At 41.9% G+C, this 19,718-nt stretch overlaps 1 protein-coding gene across 1 annotated transcript in view; it reads left to right on the top strand.

Moving 5' to 3' along the window:
• The window catches only part of ADAMTSL1 (ADAMTS like 1), a 367,415-nt gene that overhangs the window by 281,808 nt on the left and 65,889 nt on the right, over positions 1–19,718 (top strand). Inside the window, exon 21 of the mRNA XM_027766822.1 lies at positions 8,986–9,114. Coding sequence (XP_027622623.1) covers positions 8,986–9,114 — 129 coding nt within the window. The remainder of the gene's footprint in view (positions 1–8,985; positions 9,115–19,718) is intronic.

Raw genomic sequence — 19,718 nt, 5'->3', positions numbered from 1 at the left:
TTTTTTGTTGTTTTTGGCATTTTTTTCCTAAGTCAAAGATTTTATCTTCCAGTTCAGAGATTCTCTCTTCTTTGTGGTCCAGCCTGCTGTTAATACTTTCAAGGGAGGTCTTGATTTCCTGTATTACTGTCTTCATCTCTAGAAGTTCTGATTGATTTTTTTAATTGTGTCTATCTCCTCCTTCTAATCCTGGAAAGAATTCCTCATCTCTTGTCATCATAAAATTCTGAACTCTATTTTCGACATTCCTGTAAATTCTTTTGTGCTCTCTATGGTTAAAGAAGAGTTGCTTTGTTCCATTGGGGAAGAGATATTTCCTTGTTTTTCCCATACTTCTTATGCCTCTGCACTGGTTACTAGTCATCCGATGGATTATACACTTCTTCCTACTTTTTTGGTGTCGATTCTATGGTGTTGGGGGGAAGAAGAACTCTACTTCTCAGACATGTTCTTGCTGGAAGGCTTGTCTTCCAGTGAGAGAAGTGTATGTATGTATAGCCATCTAGCTTTAGGTGTTGATTCCTTTTCCACTCTCTTGGGAGCAGGTGCACCTGGGGCTCAGCTAGAGCGTTTCAACTGAGGGAGAGAGTAGGCGTAGTGCAGCAGCATGCCACAAAGTTCAGAAAACTATGAAGTCTCAAAATATTCCTGGGTGGGCAGAGGGCAGCTAGAGGTCTAGCGCAGTCTTCTTGCCTCAGTTGGTCTCACTGACTGCCACTGCTTTCTGCTCCACAGCACTGGCTCCAAGGTTAATGGAAGCAAAGGGCAGTGGGAGGGGCCAGCCTGGGATGTACCTGGGGCAGCTGGAAGGCAGTGAGAGGTCCAAGGCGGTCGCCTGCCTCAGATAGTCTCACTGACTGCTGCTGCTCCGCACCACAGGTCCCAGGAGTCATCTCTATCTTCTATTTTTTTTTTTTAACCTTTTCCTGTTTATATGTCATCTTAGTTTATCAGAAGACCCCAATACAGCTCCTTCTAGTGTTTTCCCCTTGTGTTACAGCAGAAAGAATGCTGATAGCAGCTAACATTGGTTGAGTCTTATGCTAAGCTAAGGCTTTGTTCTAATAGCTTGGCTTACGTTAATTTACTTATTCCTCTCAGCACCTGTAGAAATAGAAACCTGAGGTGTAAAACCATTAAATAACTTGGCTAAGGTCACTTGACTATTAAGCAATAGAACTGGGCACCTGGCATATGGGCTGCCGCTTCCCAGGGCCGGTTCATTACAGGCATCACCATTTCATCAGGCATTTTTGCTTCTTGGTCCTGATAAATGCAACCCAGATTCTGCATCTGAAGGATATTCAGAAAGACTCTGCCAATCGCTAGATTTGGCTTCAGAATCTCAAATCTATTTGCCACTTATATGTCCATGTATTCCTCAAGCTTTCAGATGGTCTCCAAACCGGCTTCCTACGGTCTTTGTTTCTGTCTTTGTCCAATTTCCCAGTCATTTTCAATCAGCCTTTCTTTTCCCTGGGAGTGAGCACACGTGCATACTTCCTAGCTTAGATATATCTCTAGCCAAATGGTGAGAAGCTGAAGTTTTTGAAGTACAATTATTTTTGATGACTAGGGTTAGGAAAAAAAAATATTTTTGACATTTGTAATCATAATGGGAGGAGAGTTTTAAAAAAAGACCCATTTGATTCATTGATGCAATGAGTCAACATATGTCCATTAAGCCTGGATTAATTAGCACTTGCTAACTAATTTAAACCTCTTTTTTAAAAATTCCTGAGTTGTTACAAACCTAGGAATATATGATGGCTAAAATATGACAGTTTATGTCTTGCTCATGTAAAGTCTGAAATGAGGAATTACCCAAGAGAGAGTTTTGTTTTGTTTTGTTTTTTGGAGAGGTTTTTGCTATAGGGCGTGTGCGCTTGCCAGACAGACAGAGAAAGAGACAATGAGAAATCACCCCCCAGGGGGGATGAACACGCCGCAATTCCCTCTCCTCCGTTCTCCTCTCAGGATCTTGGGCACGCACGCACACAAACCCGGCGCGAGTTTTAAGCCACCAGGTCCGTCCGGGATGCGAACCGCAGTCAACTACATGGGAGTCCAGCGACACAGTCATTACGCTAATTACTGATCCCACCCAAGAGAGAGTTTTTGTAGTTGGGGCCAACAAGTGGTGTCCTTTAGTTTTGTTCCTATTCCATCTGCTCATCCCACCTCCGTACCTACCTGCAGAGAGGCAGGAAAATGAGCTAGCTCTGTGCCAGGAGGAAGAGAGAAGGGCACGGCTAACGGCACATCCATCTCTGCCATAGCTGTGAGTCTCTATTAACAGAGCCTGGGATTTGGCCCTGAGAAAAAGTTATTTACAGTGCTCTCTGCTCTTGGCTTCACTCAAAAAATAAACCTTCCATCTCCTCTGGCTCCTCTCTCCATCACCTTTACACTGGGCCAAAGACATTTTTTAAGTTCAAGCACATATGTTCAGATTTTTTTTTCCCATTGGGTTTTGATTTTACCCGGAGTCACACATGAGAGAAAGAGGCCTGAGCGAGAGCCCAGACTATGCACAGGAATGTGCTGCTGAGCAGTCACTCCTCGAGCTGCTCCTCTGCCCCTGCCTGTCTCTCCGGAGGTATCATCCCTTGGAATCAGAACAAGGCCTGGTTGGCTGAACCCTCAGTTTTACGGGCATCCCGAAGTCACACTCCTACTCTGACCTACACCTCCTCGGATGCTGGCGTACACACTTTAGCTGCTCCTCGGTCTGCCCTTTGTCCAAGGGCTGCCTTTGCTGACTGTTGAGGCTCTATTCCTTTATGCGTTACCTTGAGCAGAACCACGGTCCCAAAGCCAAGGGGTATGCTATGTCCTCAAAACGATTCTCGTAAGGCTTCAGTTTCGTGTGTCACTTTCTTGGAAAGGCTTGATTTCTCATACGGGATGTGATAAATTGAAAAGCTTACCTTTTTTTTCTATTTCCTTCTTTTTCTTAAATGTATGCAGGTATAAAACTAGGCATATCTGTTGTGTGTAGCTCTCATTTGACTATAACACAAGTAAATTTACAGATTAAATGAAAGAATAGTCTACAGTCCCTATTAATTTCCACACATTTACACTGATTTCATCTGCGAGCTGATGCTGCCTTGCTGAAAGCAAACGGCTAGTGACCAGCTGTGCAAGTACTGACTGCTGAGGTGCAGCGGGGGCAGCGCAGGGCTCAGGGATAATGACGGAGCCTGCTCAGCTCTTTCTGCTTTTCCCCTATAGGGCATGTGCACTCACTGGAGAGAGACAAGCAGTGAGAAGGAAAGTGAAAAATCACCCCCCCCAGAGGGCATTGGCCACACCACAATCCCTTCTCCTGCTGCCTCTCAGGGTGATCCCAAATTTTATGCTGAAGGTTTTTGTTTTTTGGGGTTTTTGTTTGTTTGTTTGTTTTCTAGTTGACCATTAAACTAAGAACACCAACTTGAAAACTTCTAATAGAAACTAATGGTGTCTCAAAGGGAATCTCTCCCCAGGAAACAGAAGAATCAGTTAAAGAAAGACTAAGAGTATAATATCATATGTATCTGTATGGTAAAATCACTTAGGAACTTGTTAAAAATAGAGAATATGGCTTCCACCCCTATTCCCACCTGAGATTCAGATAGAGTATATTTGGAGAGGGATTTAAAAGTGCATACAAGTGTTTTTCTAATGGACATATGGAGGCTATTGATTAAGGAACATTGTTTCCATTATGAATTTCTATTGTCTACAAATACTTGGTAACACTGTGCTTTGTGTTAACAATGGATCATGAAGGTACTGCGAGCTGATGCTGCCTTGCTGAAAGCAAACGGCTAGTGACCAGCTGTGCAAGTACTGACTGCTGAGGTGCAGCGGGGGCAGCGCAGGGCTCAGGGATAATGACGGAGCCTGCTCAGCTCTTTCTGCTTTTCCCCTATAGGGCATGTGCACTCACTGGAGAGAGACAAGCAGTGAGAAGGAAAGTGAAAAATCACCCCCCCCAGAGGGCATTGGCCACACCACAATCCCTTCTCCTGCTGCCTCTCAGGGTGATCCCAAATTTTATGCTGAAGGTTTTTGTTTTTTGGGGTTTTTGTTTGTTTGTTTGTTTTCTAGTTGACCATTAAACTAAGAACACCAACTTGAAAACTTCTAATAGAAACTAATGGTGTCTCAAAGGGAATCTCTCCCCAGGAAACAGAAGAATCAGTTAAAGAAAGACTAAGAGTATAATATCATATGTATCTGTATGGTAAAATCACTTAGGAACTTGTTAAAAATAGAGAATATGGCTTCCACCCCTATTCCCACCTGAGATTCAGATAGAGTATATTTGGAGAGGGATTTAAAAGTGCATACAAGTGTTTTTCTAATGGACATATGGAGGCTATTGATTAAGGAACATTGTTTCCATTATGAATTTCTATTGTCTACAAATACTTGGTAACACTGTGCTTTGTGTTAACAATGGATCATGAAGGTAATAAGAACATGTAAGTAGCCTGTGCTAACAGCACCTCTACTGACAGGAAAAGGGGCCATTACTTTTCAGCAAAAGCTCAATATAATTAATTAAGGGCTGGATTTAATTCAGGAACATTTGAATTTTATAGCTATACACTTGCAGCTATAAAAACCACCTTTATTATTAAAATTCCTGTAGGAAAAATAACTTGGTAATTGTGAGTCTAAAACTCTCTGGTCCCTAACCTCATTTTCCCCATTGGCACAGTTGTTTTTACAACACAGTGAGGCAACTCTTGTATTAGAGCAGGACAGATTATGTTTTTAACAAGTGCCCTGAGGATTCTGAGGCAGTCAGTCTACACACAAGGATGTGGGACCTCATGTAACAAGTGCTAGACTGGAGGTCAAAGAGCTGGTATCCACTACAGCCCTGTCACTTAAGCTCTGTGGCTTGAGACAAACCATGAGCCTTTCTGACCCTAAGCCCTTTGTCTATTTAAAATATAGTAATATGTTACCTGCTGCCTCTCAGGGTAAAAAAAAAATTCAGATAATACACATAGCACATCATGCACACATATGCTTTCACTTAAGAGATAATATAGGTAATAGATAATATTGAGAACGTACTGAAGAGAACAGAGAGATGTTATAGAGGTTATTTGGTGAGGTACAGTAGGAGGGATTTAAAGAACACACAAATATGTAAGATAAATTCTGATAGTCCAGTGTATTAAAAAAAAGTAAGACTGGCAATAAGATATATAATGCCTGGCAGGGGAATAAAGGGGTGGTGGTTTTGGGTGGGATGGTTAGGAAAAGCCTCAGTAGGAAGGTGTTATTTGCACAGACCCGAATGACCAGAAGAAGCAGCCATGAGAAGTCTGTAGGTGGAGGGTATCGGGGTCAGGGAAAAGCCAGGGCAAGCGTGTGCTGTGTTGGAGGAAGGAAAGAGGTCCGAGTGCTGGAGCAATGATTGATGGGAGCATGGCCTCAGTGATGCCTGGGAGGTAGACCACTGGGGCTTAATGTGTAGGAGACAGTTGGTCATGAAAAGAGGCTTGAGGGAACCAGCAGTTAGCGTAATGGCTATGTCGCTGGACTCCCACGTAGTCGACCGTGGTTCGTGTCCCAGACCCGGTGGCTTAAAACTCACGCCGGGCGCGTGTGCGTGCGTGCCCAAGATCCCGAGAGGAGAATGGAGGAGAAGGGATTGTGGCGTGACCATCCCCCCTGGGGGGTGATTTCTCGCTTTCTGTCTCTATGTCTCTCTCTGTCTGTCTGGTGAGCGCACGCGCCCTACAGTGAAAAATCTCTCAAAAAAAAAAAAAAAGAGGCTTGAAATTTTGTTCTAATTTTATTGGAAAATTTAAGCAGAAAAAGTTTCATGGTCTGACTCATGTCCTAGAAAGATCAGTCAGGCTATCATAAGAAGAGAGTATAGTGAGAGCAAAGTAGAAGCAGAGAGGCCATTTAGGCTATGCAGTCGTCCAACCAAAATGTTGGAAGCATGAGATGATAAACAGAGGTGCCAGTCAGATTTAGGGTGGCTTTGGAGTAAGAGCTGGGTAGCTTCTAAAGGACAGGGAGGTAAGTATGCCAGTATCAACTCAGTGCCATTCCATACTTTCTTCCGTAATTGCCCTGCATTGATTATGCTCACAAATGATTATGCATGATCTAGATCACCCTCTCATCAGGCCACACATAATTTCCAGTGTATGGGATATAGGTGAAAAGAGGGAAAAGGCCCTTAAACAGTCAAGGTCGATAGGAGATCCTGCACTCACAGGGTGAGTTCCTCAGACATTTATTCCGGCTTCTGCCCTTAAACATAGTGGGTCATCAGGACACAGTTTTGCATAGAAAAATACGGTCATGACTTTCCTGAAGACCTAATAGTTCTAATGAGCTTAATTACTTGTGCCTACCAGGCAGTTAAAATGAGAAAAGAGGAAAAAAAAGGGGGGGGGGGCAGCTTCTAATATGAGGCTGTGTGACAGTACACAGGAATAAAGGGTAACTAGATAAGGAAGAAACCAAAAAGTGTAAAAAGCAGCTAGAGAACTCCAAAGGTCACTTCTGAATTAAGGTGTTCTTCACAATTAATGAAGGCAGAGAATAGGGAATGCCGTTGTAGAGTGGCCTGCCTGTCGGTGGTTAAAATTAAATCCATTTGACTTACTAAAGATTAAGCTTTAGGCATAGGAAAATGATCTCATGTGGACCCTCATTTCCCCGAGGTGCTCAGTAAATGAATCTTTTCATTGTATTTTTGTGGTTACATGCATGAAATGCAGTATTTCATCCCCGTCTGATAATGGTCTATTTAAACATAATATATACAGAACTTCTACTTCCCGGAAAATGACATTAATTGCTTAGTTGTACTTAGTTCTTCTTCCTGCAAAGTATAGCTAAAAAACCTTGTTCATTATGTGTAAATAGAAGACTGAAAAGTGGAGAGAAAAAGGCATACTGACTAAAGGCCTTGGAAAATGAGGAAATTGGCTAGGTTTTCTTTTTGCCTCATAAATCCCAAACTTGGAGCTGAAGAAGCCAGCTACCAGGAAATACTAATAGGTTTCCCTTTCCCTCCCCTCCAAAAAAAGCCCCATCTGAGAGCCTGTTCTCTAACAAGGACCAGTGGTGGAGCCAGAACAGGAAGCACTGTGGTCCAGCCCGCCCACTTGAGCAGAGGCCAAGTAGTGGACCTAGACTTACCTCCTGGCCAGGCTGATTGAGATACCCAAATCCCCATGTAGGTGGTGACTGAGAAGATGAGGATTTTCATCCCACCATAAATGAGGAGACCACATGGGGGAGGGGGACCTAGACCAATGACCCAGTAGTAACAACACCAAATGCTGGCAAGGAAGCAGAGAGACTAGGTCACTGATGTGTTGCTAGTGATAACATGAAATCAGGTAGACACGCTGAAAAAGAGTTCAGCAGTTACTAAAAAACCTAAAGCTGCACCTAACATGTGACCCAGGAATTGCACCCCTGGGCATTTACCCTAGAGAAAGGAAGACTGCTTTTCACGCAGACACCTGTTCAGGAACATTAAAAGTGGCTTTATTTGTAACAGTCATAACCTGGAAACAACCCAGATGCCCTTCAAGAGATGAATGGATAACAAACTTCATGTATGATGCACTCATACATGGAGTACATGGTATTCCGCAGTGAAGGGAAAAATCAGTTGATACATGTAATCACACCACATGAGATCTGGGAGACTCTCCAGAGAATTATTCTGTGTTTGAAGAAGAAAAATCAGAAAAGGTTACACGCTCTATGATTTCATTCATGTAACATTTTTGAAATTACAAAATTATAGAAATGGATGGAACCAGCAGTTGGCATAATGGCTATGTCGTTGGACTACCTTGTAGTCGACTATGGTTCAAGTTCTGGACCCGGTGGCTTAAACTCACACTGGGTGCGTGTGCATGCGTGCCTAACATCCCGAGAGAAGAATGGAGGAGAAGCGATTGCAGTGTGGCCATCCCCCCGGGGGCTGATTTCTCCTTTCTGTCTCTCTGTCTCTCTGTCTTTCTGGTGAGTGCATGTGCCCTATAGCAAAAACCTCTAAAAAAATAAATAAATGAAAAATAAATGAAAGAAAAGAAAAAGAAAAAGAAATGGAGACCATACTAATGATTGCCAAAGGGTTAAGGAGAAACTAGGGCAACAGGAGGGATCCTCATGATGGAAGTGCTCAGTGGTCTAACCTTATCAACGTCAGTCAGTACTGGGGCCACGATGTTGTACTCCAGTTTTGTAAGATGTTCCTTTATGGGAAACTAGGTAAGGTTGCACAGAATTGCTCTATATTGCTTCTTATAATTGCATGCAAATCGATAATTATTTCAAAGTAAAAAGATTAGTTTAACAAAAGTAAACCCTTAAACATGTAACACATAGGGTCACTGGTTAATTTACTGGTTAAAATGCATAAATCAGGCCAGCCCCATAGGAAAGGAGTTAAACACTGTGCATAGGGAGCTGGATTCCACATGGTTGCTTGCTATTCAAATCCCAGCACCTAGAGAAACATGCCTGGCATGTGTGTGTGTGCATGCCCAAATTCTAACTGGGTAAAGAAATGGAAGAAAAAGGATTGCGGCATGAACACACAACCATTGAGGGTTCTCTCTCTCTCTTTCCCCTCTCCTGTCTGTCTCTTTCGCCATCCTCCCATGTCTCTCTCTCTCTCCCTTTCTCTCTTATGTGCACACACATCCTCTGGTGATAAAAATAATGCAAAAAGCATCCCAATATGTATACTATGCACTGTCTTAGGATTCTCCGATCGTTGTTCTTTTTCTGACAGCTCTATGGTAGATCCATAGGGATTGGATGGCTTTATATTTTGCAGTTACATTTTTTCCAAGAGAAAGCATATGTGGTAGGAAAAGCTTGAGTAGATCAGCCATCAGCCATTCATTGTTGATTATGAAAAGTTTTAAAAGAATTCCCTGAGTCCATAGGAGCCATCTCTTAATGAATCATATTATTTCTCATCTTTAGGAAAGCCACTAGTGAAAGCATCACGAACGACTGTCATCAACACAGAGAAGCCTGCAGTCACAGTCGATATCGGAAGCACCATCAAAACAGTGCAGGGAGTGAATGTGACAATTAACTGCCAAGTCGCAGGTAAGAAACGCACTTTTTGTGTTCTTTTCATTCAAATATTAATGGAACCCTGTGATAGGCTGGAGGGTACAATAAATTATGTACAAATTCTGTGTAGGGATTCACTGCTAATAATAAAACTAAAGCAAGAATCTCAGTCACTCTGATAATAGAAAGTGCTAGCAAAATTTAGGAGAGGAAAGATTAATTCTGATGGGAACAGATATGGTGAGAGAAGCGTTTTTTGTTTTCTTAATCTCAGTCTTCTGTACTGATAAAATATGAACATATAAGGGTGCGGGCAAAGAGTTCCAAGTAGATAAAAGTGTGTGAGGGAATTCACGAAAGTAGGAGAGCCTCAAACTGTACAGAGAAGAGCATGAGCCTGGGTCTGGGCAGAACCCAGAGTGCAAAATGATATGGAAGGCTCAGACTTTACTAAGGTGGTTGTAACTAGGCCATGGAAGACCTTCAATACCTGGCCAAGGAGCTAGACAAAGGCAGGCAGAGAGTAATGTTAAGGAGCCATGCTTCCAGAAGAATAAGCCACTTGTACATAAAATGGATTAAAGAAGGGAACTGTGTCGTAGTAGTCTAGAGGAAAAGTAATGGAGGCCTAAAGTCAGAGCTGTGGTGATGGAAAGATGAGCATGAGAGAGGGCAAAGGTGAGGTCCGTAGGAACCTGGAGCTACTCACCTCAGAAGTTCACAGGAATCATTACTGAGAACATTCACTGTTAGGAGTTGCACTACAGGCTAAGGCCAACAGTAACCGGGAAGTCACATTGAAGTGAGGGGCAGAGGGCAATACAGGCTGGTAATATTCTTTACAAAGGTATTTATCTTTAATTTAAAAAAAAAAAACTCTGACATACAGCACAACAAAGCCAGCTATTATGTCCCTTCCTGTAGACCATTCATGTGTGATGTTTACCCTTGAGATTTCACTCCTGCAATAGAATGAAGAAATGAATGGCTCTTACGCCAGTGCACAGCTATAGTCCCCTGGTGCCCTCATCAGATATACCCTCCTGCAGTGTGTCTGCTCCCAAACCAAGTTTCTCACCTGTCTGCAGAATGGACAGGCCCTAGCATGCCCTGCTCTGAGAGTGGCTTCATCTTAGATCTCCGCCCATCATCAAAAGTTTTACCTCGACTTTTAAATAAAGGCCAGAAAATCCACTTTAGAGTAAGTTGGAAGACAGTATTACTCTAGGTCCTGTTGTTTCTTAAGAAAGACAGGTCTGATTTCTCTGAAATATGCTGACAGCCTCGGGATACCTGAAATAAAAGTCTATCTGTGTAATTGTGAGTGGACTCCCCTTTGTAAAGCTTCTCTTGGCCTGTGCATCAGCCTCATCGATGAACACTTCTAGAACCCAATCACTTTGGGCCCTGAACACCTAGATAGGGAGAGACCAAACCCCTAGCAAAGCTTCCCATGAATGAGCTGCCCCCATGGAAAGACGAGTGGTGCTATAGGCCATTCCCGCAGAGCAGTCACTCCCCACCTCATCACAACGAACACATGCATTGGAGATGAACAGCACTTGGAGATAGGATGGGCCACGCGTGTGCCTCTTCTTGAGAGCTGGAATTAGTAGGATTAAAAGGATTGGAGAAGAAAGAGAGCAAAACAGGAAACTGGGGCATTTGAAGGAGAATGATAGAAGCAGAAAACCAAGCAGGCAATATTTACCACGAAGAGCCTCAGACACCAAAACAAGCCTTAGCCCACTCCTCTGTGCCACCTAGGGCCCAGTCTCCTGAGTTTCATCCCGAGACTCACTAAGAAACCTTATGAGGAGATCCTAAGCAGTTATATTCATGTTTTGCCTGGCTATGACATTACAGTCTTTATTTTTACTTTTACCCATAGAACCATTTGTGTTGATCCTGGTTTTTGTGTCTTTGTCATTATGTCTTTTGTTCAGATGTTTATTCAAAGTGGGTGGAGAAAAGCCTGCTTTCGATTATACAGTGAGTTTGCTAGACACAATCATCCTTGAACTGAGTTTCCAGTCAAAATACTGACAGCTTCATATTTAGCTTAATGGGACCAGCAACTGGCATAATGGCTATGTCACTGGACTCCCATGTAGTTGACCACAGTTCAAGTCCCGGACCTGATGGCTTAAACTTATGCCAGGCACATGTGTGTGCATGCCCAAGATCCCAAGAGGAGACTGGAGGAGAAGGGATTGCGGCATGGCCATCCCCCCTGGGAGGTGATTTCTCACTTTCTGTCTCTGTCTCTCTCTGTTTTTCTGGTGAACAAACGCGCACTATATCAAAAACCTCTCAAAAAAAAATTAGCTTAGTATTTAGTAATAGTAATGCTAAATGAAAGAGGGAACTGCTTCTACTTCCTTGCTGTAAATAGTCTTAAGACTCCCTGTTCTTGGTCATCTCTACCCTGTCTCTGGTCAGAGAGCTTAGTGACGTCCTGACTGATTGAGTAAAGTTCTCTAAATTCGAGTAACATCACCAGTGGCTCACAATACACTAGCTTAAAAATTAGCAACCAGGCTCTGATAAATTAGCAGGGAAATGGAACTCCATAAGGGCCTGCTTAAAGGACTTCATGTCAAATTCATTTGTATTATTCATCTGGCAACTTTTTATTGAATTTCTAATCCAGGTTAGATCAGATGTCTCCTTATCTTAGGAGACATAGATGAATAATTCAAGAATAACTTTTAGGAAGCTCACAGTCAGGAAAGAATAAGATAAATTACAAAATACATAATTATAATACAGTGTGATTTGTGACTTGTAGATACAGGGGGTTTTCTTCTTTGTTTTAAGAGAGATTTTTGCTATAGAGTATACGTGCTTGTCAGAGAGACAGAAAGATAGAAAGCAAGAAATCACCTCCCAGGAGGAGGCCATGCCACAATCCCTTCCTTTTCATTCTCCTCTTAGGATTTTGAGTAGGCATACACATACGGTAGCAACAGTTTAAGTCACCGGGTCCAGGACTCGAACTGTGTTCGACTACATGGGAATCCAGCAAACGTACCCATTACGCCATCTGCTGGAACCTATAGATACAGTTTTTTGTCCTTCTTATTTTTTTTAAGAATTATTTTATTTAACTTTTATTTATTTATTTTAATTTGACCAGAGAGGAACAGAGTAAGAGAGAGAGAGGGAAAAAAGTGAGAAAGCAAGCCACCAGGTCGGGGACACAAACCATGGTCAGCCATATGGGATTCCTGTGCCCTTAACCACCATACCACCTGCCAGCCACTTGTCTTTGTTTTTGAGAGAGATTTTTGCTATAGGGCACATGCACTCACTGGGTTGACAGAAACAAAGAGAGAGAGAGAAAGTGAGAAATCACCCCCACCCCCAGGAGGGTGGCCATGCTGCAATCCCTTCTCCTCCATTCTCCTCTCAGAATTTGGGCTTGCACACATACGCACCCTGCATAAGTTTCAAGTTGGCTGTGTGGGAGTCTAGTGCTTTAACCTCTATGCACTTGCTGGCCCCCATTTTTTTCTTATAACATACTGAACTATTACAGAAATTTTGGACAATATGAAAAAATATTTAAAAGACCAAAAGGAAAGAAAAGAACATATTCAAAATCTACTCTTCAAGATAGAACAGTGTATTAGCATATTTCCTTGCTCATTACATTTTATCCTGCTTTCTGTTTACCCAATGATAAACATTTGTGTCATAAGCATAATTTGAATAGTTATATAATACTCTATTTAAAAAACATTGCATAGACTCAGTCACAGCTGCATGCACTGCTAAGATGCTGTGTTCTGTAGGTTGGGACCATGAGGGAGGCCCAGGTTGGATTTCCAGCCCAACGTAAAGGCCAGGTACAGTAGCACATGCCTGTAATCCTAACAACTCAGGGAGGCTGAAGCCGGAAGATCATGACAGTGAGACCTGTCTAAAGAAAAAAAATATTAAGAATATTACATAATTTACCTGGACAGACTTAGTAGCACTTTTCCATTAAATAACTTTTTGCACATACATGCTTTCAACTTTTAAAATGTACTGCCAGAAAAGCTTCTCAATCCTTAAGCATAAAAAACAGTAAGCAATGAGATGATTGGCTCTTTTCTTGAAGGTAATCTGACCCACTGTACCACTCCCACACTTGTTCTCTATTGAGAAGAGTCCAGAAAGCTCAGTAGGAGATAAAGGATCAGGAATGGAGGGAGTCGGTGTGCAACGGGCCTGATGTAGAATTAATGTGCTGCATTTAAAGAAGTGAAATATGGCGGGGGCAACCGTAATATAGAGAGCAGAGAAGACAATGGCATGATGTGAGGCTGAGGAAGTGCAGTAAGAGTAGGCAGAGACTAGATCTTACATTGTCTCACAGATTACAGGTTGGGATTCTACCCTAAGGGAAAGGGATGCTTTTGAAGGTCTGACTCAGTATATAAAATTGGCAGGACTGTTGATACAGAAATAAATATTAAGGAGTCAACAGTGAAGCCAACCCACAGCCTAGTGGTTAAGGGTGCCAGATTCCACATGACACACCATAGTTCAAATTCCAGCCCCAGCAGCTTGAAAAACACACTGAACATATGTGTGCATGCCCCAAATCCCAACAGGATGGAGAAATGGAGGACAGTGGATTATGGTGTGACCATTCCCCATAAAGGCATGCTTTCTCCCTCCCTTTCTCTCTTTCTACTTCCCTGGTGTGTGCATGCACCCTCTGGCAACTGAAAAGGGAAAAAGAAGAAGACTAACTTTAAGATGAGTGGTATAGTAGGGCAGTCTAGACTGTTTTCAAGTAGACCCCTAAGCATATAATGGCTGAAACAGAATTGAACTTTATTGCTGCTTACCTAAGAGCTCAAAAATGTTCATGGTCAGCTGGAGAGGATCTGCCCCACACAGTCATTTGGGTCACACGATGCTGGTGCCTCTGTTATCTTGAACACATGCTTTCCAAGAGCTCCCTGGAAGTTGTTTCTCTTGCTTTCTGTGTGTTAAGTGGGGGAGGGGGAAGTAGGGTCTCACTGTTCAGGGTCATTCCTGCCTCAGCCTCCTGAGTGGCTGGGACTATAGGCATAGGCCACTGCATCTGGCCATTTTTAGGGTGGACCAAAAACTGAACCTGGGCCTGTCATGTGACCTTAACCTGGCAAGGAGCAGCATCTAGCACATGCTACCACAGTTGGACCAACCTGGGCGACATCTCTATCCTGTCAACCAAAAGAGGAGAAAAACAAAGTGGTCATGAAGATTTTTAAGGGCCATCCTTGGAAGTTACCCACATTACTGCTTTGCACATTCCCTCTCAGTCACATGACCACCTGCAACTACAAGGGATTCGGGAAATGTAGCCCCACTGGGTACTCCAGAAAAAAAAAAAAAGTTTTGTGAATGTGTAAGACTGAAAACCTTTCTTCCAGACTGCTGCAGTTCTTTAGAATAATTGCCAAGGCTGACATGTGAGTTACTATATGCTTTCTTTCTCTTTTCTTCCACTAAGACACTTTGCCCCACTCCACCTAAGAAGCTTCAAGAACTTACCGTGTAAATAAAGGTACACTTTTGAGTGGAACCCCCTACCTTGAGATGTTGACAAGCTGCCATGGTGCAAACAGCCTTCCAAATACAATAAATGATCAAGATAACAAAAATATTCTGTTGAGTTTTTTAAGAAAGAAGATTACAGCATCCCCCTACCTGGCAGCTCAGTAGGAACGAAAGGCACTAATCCGTATAATCATATCAAGTGACACCCATGACACCCATTACGACTGGACTCATTTATTGACCCTGTCAAGCAATAGGGAGAGCGTTGTGTTGCTGATAAAATATGCCAGAGGGGAAAAGCAAGCACAGGTTCTCTCCCTTTCCTTTTTTAGACACAGACAATACCAGGGAGTCTGGAGTGTGGAGCCTCTCCAAGTAACTGGCCAAGAGCACAACTTTGGATTTGCTCTGTAGTACTACATGTTCGTGTCATTTTTCAAGCATTTCTTTCTTAGAATGTGTTATCACCCCACAGCAGACTAGAAAAAAATAACTTCCCACAACCTGACCAAGACAGAGCAAATAACACCAGCACATCTGGATTCTAGAAACCTCTCTCCTAACAACAACCTTGGTGTTCCGTGCATGACAAAAAGGTCTGTTCTGAACATAGAAAGTATTGAGGGATTTGATAGCTCAGAAATAATAATGCAGTAGTTCACATTTCCTCCTAAGAGGCTGTCCGGTATAATGGCAGGCAGTCGTGTATGTGAGTTAGAATGGGGGTCCTTGGCATCAGAGGTATCTTGATTTGGATCCCCATCCTGCCACTGGTGAGTTATTGATTGAACATAGAATGAGGAAGAGGTATTCTGCCCCCATGTAATCATTCAGGGATCCAAACTAATGTAGTTTAGGCAGATTTTTTAATCTCTTGAGCCTCATTTTTATTTATTTTTATCTATTTCTTCCATGAGCAAGAAAGACAGCACCTCAATATGGTCTTTTTCCTTTTATTTCTTTTTACATTTTTCCACAAACATTTACTTTACATATCAAAAAATTTTGCTCATACTCCATAGTTCTTTTTTTTTATTTTTGAGAGGTTTTTTTGCTATAGGGCGTGTGCGCTTGCCAGAAAGAGAGAGACAGAGAGATACAAAGCAAGAAGTCACCACCGCACCCCCCCCCCCAGGGAGGATGGCCACACTGCAATCCCTTCTCCTCCATTCTCCTCTCGGGATCTTGGGCACGCACGCACACACTCCTGGCGTGAGTTTAAGCCACCAGGTCCGGGACTTGAACCGCAGTCGACTACGTGGGAGTCCAGTGACAGCCCTTATGCTAACTGCTGGTCCCAATAGTTCTTGACAGTTAATAAACTTTCAAGTGAATTTTAAAGATAATATTCAAAATATGTCTTATAATTGTGTTTGTGACTCTATAACAACAGAGAAGCACACACTCCTGGCGTGAGTTTAAGCCACCAGGTCCGGGACTTGAACCGCAGTCGACTACGTGGGAGTCCAGTGACAGCCCTTATGCTAACTGCTGGTCCCAATAGTTCTTGACAGTTAATAAACTTTCAAGTGAATTTTAAAGATAATATTCAAAATATGTCTTATAATTGTGTTTGTGACTCTATAACAACAGAGAAGGTATGGTTTTAAATATTTTTAAGAAGATATTTACATGTCAGCTACTGAAATTGTTGAAAAGCAAATGCCCAGCACACGAGTCACACATAAAACTTCTCAATTCAGTCCTGCCTACCAAGAATTCTGTGATATACCATCTGCTAGCAAAAATCAGTCTCTTTTTCTTCCTTCAACATCTTTCTCAAGATAATCTTCTGGTGTGGTTGCTCTTTTGCAATCTCTACTGATTACAATGCTGGGCTGAAAAAGTCCAAGTTGTGTTATGTTATGTTATAAATTCTTTCATATATCTTCTCTAATCCTCTCTGCCAGGCAGAACTACTTGTGGTTCCAGGCTCTTTCTAAGAGCTTCTGTTGACTTACTTGAGATCCACCTTAGTTCCATAGTTTCCTGATTAATCTCCAGGTATGACATTCCAGTCAAAGCCCTATCCAATAATGAATATTTCCAATTTCCAATTCAATGCAACAAGCATTATTGAACTTATATAAATAACCCTTCTGCCACAAAATAAGAATACTCCCAAATATTTTCCAATTCCAGAAAGGTCGGAAAGGAAGAAAAGTTTATGTTTCCATTAAAAATATATATATATTTTAACAAATTGCTAAATGTGTCTACAACTCAGAAGAAAGTAAAATGCTTAAATTGGGAAAACAAAGCCTAGTTTTAAAAAAAATCAGTAATATCTTACATAAAAGTCATAAAATTCCATTTTACCAGTTCAGTTTTATGTTCAAACTCTCTTCTGCTGAATATGCAGTGTTACTGTGGTCCAGTCTTTCCATTTAAATCCTGGAAGGTAACACTCAATGTTGTTATTGATATTTCTTGTCCCTAGCATTAAATTGGCCATTTTATTGGTTGCCTTTTATTCTCTTATTTCTTTATGTGTCTTTAGTTTGCCTGGTAGAGCACTCCTTTCAGAACTTCTTGAAGAGTGGGTCTGCTATTGGCAAATTCTTTCAGGCCTTGTTTATCTGAGAATGTTTTCATCCTTTCTTTCCACATGAAAGATAATTTTGCTGGGTATAGTATTCTTGGTTGAAATTGTTTTTCACTTAACATTTTGAATATATTTTCCCATTCCTTCTTGCTCACATTGTTCCTGATGAGAGGTCTGAGGTTACCCTGATTAGATAACCTTTATAAGTAACCTTACGTTTCTCTCTTGCCAATTTTAGAATCTCATCTTTGTCCGTAGATTCGCCAGTCTGGTTATGATATGCCTTGGAGAAGATCTTTTTGGGTGATTCTGTTAGGAGTCCTTTGTATTTCTTAGATCTGGATTATTCGAATGCCTCTCTAGATTTGGAAAGTTTTCTTCCAAGATTTCATGGAATAGATTATCAATGGCCTTATTAGTTTCCTTACCTTCTAGGATATTGATTATCCAGATGTTTGGGCACTTAATGCTGTCTAGTATTTCTCATAAAGTTTTTTTTTTGGATTATTTTCTCAGGTTTTTGGGTTTTTTTGTTTGTTTGTTTAGTTGGTTGGTTGTTTTTTCTAGATTAGAGGTTTTGTCTTCCACATCTGAGATTTGATTTTCTGCATGGACTTATCTACTTTTAATGCTTTCGAGAGAGGTTTTGATTTCCTGAGAGGAAGCCTTCATCTCTAGTAGCTCCATTTGATTGTTTTTATAGTGTGTATTTCCACTTTCAGATTATGGAAGAACTCAACACCTCCTGGAACTCATTGTTTCTTTTCTCCTGCATCTTCTGGAGTTCATTATCTCTCAGCTCTTGCATCTTGTTTAGTTTTGTCACTATGAATATTCTTAATTCTCTATCAGGCAATTCCACGAGTTCTATTGTACTGTCTGTGGATGATGAAGGATTATTCTTTTCCCTTAGGGGAGAGATCCTTTCTTGGTTTCTCATGTTTCTTGTGCCTCTGTAGTGATTTCTGGTCATTCTGGGACAAAATTTCTCCTCCAATTGTCTAAATATTTTGGGAGTCTAGAAGAGGAAGGTTAGATCACGACTTCCCTGACCAGGCCAGGACACACCTCAGCTTTAAAATGGCTTCTTGTCTAAGTATTTTGGGAGTCTAGAAATGAAGTTTAGAGCACGGCTTCCCTGAACCCCTCAATATGATCTTAATGCCACAATCCTCCCCCAACATTGGCCAGCCCCAGATCATGGATGAGCGTGCACATGCCCAACATAATCAGGGAGGTCTCTGGACATGAACTTGGAACCTTCCCACATGGATTTGCCTTACACAGTATCTTGTTTTATGGCTATACCACAGTCTGGCTTGTTTTTCTCATTTGTAAGCTGGAATTAATAATACCTGCCTCATAGAATCATAAAATAAGTGATTATACTTATAAAATGTTTGGCTTATGGCAAATGTACAGTCAATGTTATTTTTCCCTCTAATGGCTCAGTGTATTTTTGCATAACTTGGTACATTCCTGATGTTGAGATATTTTGAATGCCAATTATTAGACATGTTTATCTGGTATATTTAAGGGCTGGCAAAGTTTTCTCAAGTGTCATATTATCATCACTTGAAAGAAAAAGAAGAAAAGGCTCTATGATACCTCTACTATTTTTTTCTCTTTTTCTTATTCTGTGTTTATAAAGTCAGAGCTAGACCTGGAAGGACTGTAATTCCAAAGCATCTTTTTAGTGTCATTTTCTGCCTAAGGCACATAGCCCAAGTCACGAAGCCCCAAAATGTTTCACCAGCCACAATACCCTTATCAGAAAACTCATGGTTCAGCTCTCTACTTGAGTGAGTTCAAGAGACATTTGCAAATAGATTAGAGAATGATTTCCACATTATTTTTTTCTTTTCCCTTGAGGCTGTTGTCACTTCCTGGTTCCAGTTTTAGGGAGTGGACATTGCTTCCTTCCACCCTTGATTATCCTGAACACTTGCATTTCTTTCATGAACCATCCTGTTCTCACTAGAGGAATCCAGCCCTTTGGGTATACACCCAGTCTTGTCCTCTCAAACAAACCTGATTTTATAGGGGCATGAGGCAAAGAGTAATAAAAGGAATGGAAGAAGCTCACAACCAATTCCTGGGGAAATGGCAGGCCTCTCTCTATCCCTGGGTTCTCTTTCTCCACCACCCTCCTCCTGTCTCATCTCCACTCCTCTCTCTTTTGTGACTCTGACTCCCCCATTCCTTTTTCCCCTGTACCTCTCTGCATCTGGCTGCCCTGCAGGAGTCCAGACTTAACTGGAGAAGGAGGTATTGGTGAGCACCACGGCATCTTGCTGCAGGAACTGTAGGTGTTACACAGAGAGACACAATTGCAGGAGAGAATGTTCATTTCCCTATTCATTTAGGTGACATCCTTTCACGGATGGCACTAAATGCCCACTTAATGTAGTTCTCTTATTCTGCCTCTCCCTTCAGAGCAGACTTTAGTCCATTTTAGAAAATGTGCTTGCTGTCCACAGCCCTCCTCCAGGAGACACACTGCAGTAGGTGCATCTCCCTGCCTGATGTGAGCCATTCAAGGGACAGCGGA

The sequence above is a fragment of the Tupaia chinensis genome, unplaced genomic scaffold (genome assembly GCF_000334495.1).
Source record: "Tupaia chinensis unplaced genomic scaffold, TupChi_1.0 Scaffold143720_1, whole genome shotgun sequence".
Lineage (NCBI taxonomy): Eukaryota > Metazoa > Chordata > Mammalia > Scandentia > Tupaiidae > Tupaia > Tupaia belangeri.
This window is presented reverse-complemented; position numbering and strand designations above follow the sequence as displayed.